Here is a 5889-nt window from a genome sequence, read left to right as displayed (position 1 = left end):
TTGGAAACAACCTATTTGCCCATCCGTTGGAAACTGGATAAAGAAGTTGTGGTTTTTCTATAAAATGGAATATTACTCAGCCATAAAGAACGAGAGAATAGATTCATTCATAGGAAAATGGATACATATTGAAGATATACTCCTAAGTGAAATAAATAAGTCACACATGTGTAAATACCAAACAGTTTCCCTGGTGTGAATAATCTGCAACAATGCATAAGATTCTAATAAGATTACTGACATTTAGAAATGGGAAGAAAGGAGCTAAAGGTGTAGGGAAGGTGGGATGGGTAGGGGAAGAACAAAAAGTGAAAAGAAAAAAATGTGAGAAAATGAAAAGATGAAAATAAAGTGTAGATGGGGAGGGGAGGAGGGGGTGAAGGGAGGGCAGAGGTAAGGGGAAAAAATGAGAATTAAGACTTGCCATGTAGAGGTACATGATCCCAACAATGAATGTAACTGTACTGTATCCCTAAAATGTACCAATAAACTCAATAAAATTAATAAATAAAAAAAAAGTTTTCAGAAAACAATAGAAGCAGAGAGGACTGATTGTCAAAAAATGAACCACTGTCAAAAATGCAACCCTGGAATAAATTCTGCTGGGTAACAGTGTATAATTTATATATAGTCCTAGCTGGACATCGTGGCACATGCTTGTAATCCCAGCACTCTGAGGCAGGAAAATTACAAGTTTGAGCCCAGCTTAAGCAACTTAGTGACACAGTGACACCCTGCCTCACGATAAAAAACAAAAAATTTTAATAGGGGAGGGCAGCTAAGGATGCACTTGAGTGGGAATCTCAAGTTCAGTCCCCAGTACTTGGAGGGGAGTATATACATACATACATACATACATACATACATACATATATATATATTTGTAATTTTTAAAAAGTTTTATAATGCTACACATATCATACAATTTAACCACATAAAATCTACAATTCAATGATTTAAGTACATACACAGATTTGTGCAGACATCACTATAATCACTTTTAGAACATTTTCTTTACTCTAAAAAAGAAACCGAGTATCAATTAGCACACACCTTTTTGTCTACCTACTGCTAATCTACTTTCTGTTTCTCTTTCTCTTTTTTTTTTTTTTTTTTTTTTTGGTGCCAGTGATCAAACTTGGGTCCTTGGGCTTGAGAGGGAGGCAGCAGAACCACTGAGCTAAATCCCTGGCCCAACTTTCTGTCTCTTTATATTCGTCACATCTGAATCTTTCTAACTTACAGATATTTTTCTCCCACTCACAGGACTGTAGGTTCTTTCTTGAAATATCTTTTGAAGAACACACATTTTAAATTCTGATGATATACAATTTACCTACTTTTTCTTTTATCACTTGTGCTTTTGGATTTATATTTAAGAAACCATTGCACAGGGCCTGGGATTTGGCTCAGTGGTTCTACTGCCTGCTTTGCAAGTGTAAGGGCCTGAGTTCGATCCCAGAACCAAAAAGAAAAAAACAAAAACAAAAACAAAAAAACATTGCCTAACCTAAGGTCAGCAATATCTACTTCTAGGTGTTTTTATAAGAGTATTATAATTTTAGCTTTTATGTTTAGGGATATGGTCTATCTTGAGAAGTCCAATTTCATTTCTTTACATGAAGATTTCCAATACCCTTAGAATACTTGCTAAGATGATCTTTTTCCCCAAAAGATTGTCCTGGCATCTTATTATCATAATTGTATAGGTTTCTTTCTGGACTCTTAATTCCACTCTACCCATTTATAAGGTGTCCTTTTGCTATACGCTATCTTTATTCTAGTACCATGCTATCTAGAATGGAGTAACTTTGTAGTTTGAGTCCTCCAATTTTATTTCATCACTGTTTGGATCCCTTACATTTCTGTAAAGAATCTGAAAATCAACTTGCCACTTTCTACAAAAAACAGTATTGTGATTTTAATAAGGATTGCATTCAATCTACAAATCAATTTGGTGAGCGTTGATATCTTATTAAGTGCATATCCATAAATATAAATGTCATTTAGCTTCTTTCAACCATGTTTTATAGTTTTCAGTGTCAAGTTTTGCATTTCTTTTGTTAAACTTATTCCTAAAAATATTTATGCTATTGAAAATTAATTGTTAATCTGGGGGGACAATTCATTGGTATATTTCTATACTATAATACTGATTTCTGTATATTGATTTTTCTTCTGTGTTAAATAGAATTGGTAAAAATGGGTAGCCTTATTTTGTTCATGATCTTAGAAAGCATTCAATTTTTCAATATTAAATATTATATTAGCTGTGTTTTTAGAGATGGACTTTATCAGAATAAGGAACTCCATTTTAGATTTCATTAAAATTTCAATTTTCTTTGAGATTTAGTTCCATATTATGTAGTACTCTACTAATATCTTACTTATATTAATTTTCACATCTTAAACTAATTCTGCATTCCTGGGATAAATCTTACTTGGTCATGGTGTGCAATTATTTTTATATCTTAATATTATTTTCTTAAAATTTTCACATTTATAAAATATTTTTCTGTGGTCTTTTTTCTTCTTCTTCTTCTTTTTTTTTTTTTTTTGGTACTGGGGACTGAACTCAGGTGCTTGCACTTGCAAGGCAGGCGAATGAACCGCTGAGCTAAATCCTTGACCCTTTTTCTTCTTTTTGGTATTTCCTTTATCTGATTTTGGTTCAGGATAGACTCACTTCATAATTATGTAGAACTGATGTTAATCCTTTTTTGCTAGAATTCTCTATGAAGATCATCTGAGCCTGGAGGTTTCTTTTTCTGGAATTTTAAAATTATGCATTCAATTTCCTAAAGGTGTACACAGCTATTAAAAAATCTATTTCATATTAGGTAAGTTGTAGTAAAATGTTTTTCAATGAAGTGATCCACTTCAACTAACTTGTCAAATTTATATGTGTAGAGCTGTTTGCAGTATTCTTTTATTAACCTTCTGATATCTTTAGGGTCTGCAGTGGTAAGACTGCTTTATTCCTGGTACTGTTTTCTCTTCTCTCTTTTCAGTTTGTGAGTCTTTCTAGACATTGATTCTATTATTCTTTTCAAAGAACCAGTATTGTTTCACTGATATTTTTCATCATTTCACTGTTTTCATTGTCAGTAGTTTGTATATTGTTTTCCCACTATGAATAAGGTGGTATTTTTCTATGGCTCCTTTCAAGACTTTTTTTTTTGAGATGGTCTCACTTGGTTGGTCATAGTGGTCTTGAATTCTTAGGATCAAGTAATCATCCCACCACAGCCTATCAAGTGGCAGAGGCAGGCTAATGTACCCAGCTTAATATCCTCAGTGTCTAATTCTTCAGAGCTTAAAATCATGGTATATGTATCTTGACAGTGAATTCCTTAGGTTTATTCTATTTGGGGTTCACCAAACTTCTTAAACTGTAAGATTTACTTTTCTTGACAAATTTAGTTATTAATTCTTTAGTTCAATCCTTTTTCTTCTCTCTTTCCTGGATTCTGATGACACAAATGCCAGATCTTTTGTTAGAATTTCATGGATCCCTGGGCCTCTATTCATTTTTGTTTTTGGACCATTTCTTCCCTATTGTTCACAATGGGTAATTTCTGCTTTCCATTTTCTGTAAGTTACTGAAACTTTCCTCTTCCCTCCATTCCACCACTGTGCCTACTCACTGAATTTTTAAATTTCAATCATTGTATTTCTCAGTTCTAAAGTTTCCATTTGGTTCTTCTTTGTATCTTTTATTTCCTTGCTGAAATTCTCTATCATCAGTCATGGCTGCCTAATGGAACCTCAGTTAGTAGGTCTTTCAGCATGGTGAACACACAGAGGTCCTAGGAGGACCTAGTAAACTTGCAAAGGACATGGTAACACCATACCCTTTCTCACATACCTTACCTATATATCTCTTCACTTGGTGGTTTCTAAAGTGTATCCTTCTATAATAAAGTGGCAAACATAATTAAAGTGTTTTCCTGACTTCTGTGAATTCTTTCAGCAAATTATTGAACCCAAGAAGGTAGTAGGAAGCAGAGATTCATAACCAGTGATCAGAAAGTAGGGTACAGGCATGCTTGCAGTGACATCTGCAGTTGGGTTGGGAAGGCAGTTTTGTGGGACTGAGCCCTTACATGCTGAGGTCTGCATGAACTCTGGGTAGTTACTGTTAGAATTCAATTGTTGGACATCAGTTGGTATCCAGATAGTTGGAACATTTATCCTTTTTTTTTTTTTGGTACCAGGAATGGAACTCAGGACCTTGTGCTTGTGAAGTAGGTAGTGGAATCACTGAGCTAAACCCCCGGCTCCCTGGAAGATTTATTCTTAAAGTGGCATCAGGAAAAGAATGTAGTACCACATTAAAGGAAAGAAAAAGTAAATATAATTTTTTCTTTTGATTTCAGTATCTTTTTTTTCTCATTGAGTTTACTGGTATTTTTTAGGTATACAGTATGGTTACACTCATCATGGGGATCTTGTACCTTTACATGATAGGTCTTGGTTCTCATTTTTTCCCCTTGTCCCTGCCCTCCCTTCACCCCCTCCTCCCTTCCTTATTTACAAAAACTTTTTTCCCATTTTTTCATTTTCTCACATTTTTTCTTTTCCCTTATTTCCTTTCCCCTACCCTTCCCACTTCCCCTACACCTTTAGCCCTTTTCTTCCTATTTCACATTGTCAGTTATATCATTTGGATCTTATTTACACTTTTAGCTTTTCACTCAACAGAAACTGTTTGGTATTTACACATGTGTGACTTTTTTATTTCATTTAAGAGTATGACCTCAATATGCATCCATTTTCCTATGAATGAGTCTAACTTCTCATTCTTTATGGCTGAGTAGTATTCCATTTCATAAAAAAAACACATCTTCTTTATCCAGTCTCCAACTGATGGACAAATGGGCTGTTTCCAAGTTTTAGGTATTACAAACTGTGATGCTATAAACATAGGTGCGCATACATCACTGTGGTATGATTCTTCTAATTCTTTTGGAAAGATACCCAGCAGAGGGATGGCTGGGTCAAATGGAACCTCTATCTAATTGGGAAGCAGGACAAAAATACATTAGGACATAATTTTGAAATAAATTATGTAAAGGAAAAGAGAATTAAAGAGAAATAATAAGAATAATAAAATAATTTGTATCAGCATGACGACTGGAAATATTCTACAGGAGAAAAGTAAATCCAACAAAGTACAGAAATGGTTAAATGACAGCACTATTCAAGAAATAAACTGAATGTAACAAGGTTTGTAAGAAACATTGAGATTGTGCACTTAAATCATTTTAAAAAAATCAAATCTATATCATTAATGGCCCCATCACACCCCAATATTACCTTTCACGTTCCATTTGCCTGAGATGATCATTTTTTATAGCTTCAATCACTAAGTTAGTATGAGGATCATCCTAGAAAAATAAAAATTGAGGAAAAAGTCAAAACTAAATACCAAAAACTTAAGATTTGTACTCAAAATCTCCACAAACTAGAGGTTTTGTCATATAAAATGGAGAGTAAATTAATCTTGATTTTCCTTTCCTTATTTTTGATTCCTATCATATTTTCCAATGAACTAACATAAATTCTGAGCAGCTGATAAAAGGTTCAAGCTAGGCAGAATAGGAGTAGCTGTATAGAAGCTGTAGTAATTATGCGATCATATATATTCTAATCTCAAATATAAATGCTTTCATAATCATCAGTTGTATAATATAATCCATAATTAAACTCCCTATTAAGAATACAGATGGCAGTTGGGCATGATGATATACACTACACCTAAATCATATTTAGGAGGCTGAGGCAGGAAGATTATGAGTTCAAGGCTGGCCTAGACAATATAGTAAACTCTGTCTCAGAAAAGGAAGAAAGAAAGAGAGAGAGAGGGAGGGAGGGAGGGAGGGAGGG

At 34.0% G+C, this 5889-nt stretch overlaps 1 protein-coding gene across 8 annotated transcripts in view; it reads right to left on the bottom strand.

The window, feature by feature from the left end:
• Ift88 (intraflagellar transport 88) overlaps window positions 1-5889 on the bottom strand; it is a 141551-nt gene that overhangs the window by 78842 nt on the left and 56820 nt on the right. For all 8 annotated transcript variants that reach the window (XM_010633791.2, XM_010633795.2, XM_033759938.1 and 5 more), the window contains one exon: window positions 5320-5390. In XM_010633791.2, coding sequence (XP_010632093.1) covers window positions 5320-5390 — 71 coding nt within the window. The remainder of the gene's footprint in view (window positions 1-5319; window positions 5391-5889) is intronic.

This window comes from Fukomys damarensis, unplaced genomic scaffold (genome assembly GCF_012274545.1).
Source record: "Fukomys damarensis isolate Sample0158 unplaced genomic scaffold, DMR_v1.0_HiC HiC_scaffold_38, whole genome shotgun sequence".
Taxonomy (NCBI): domain Eukaryota; kingdom Metazoa; phylum Chordata; class Mammalia; order Rodentia; family Bathyergidae; genus Fukomys; species Fukomys damarensis.
The sequence above is the reverse complement of the archived record's forward strand: the minus strand, read 5'-3'. Positions and strand labels throughout refer to the sequence as shown.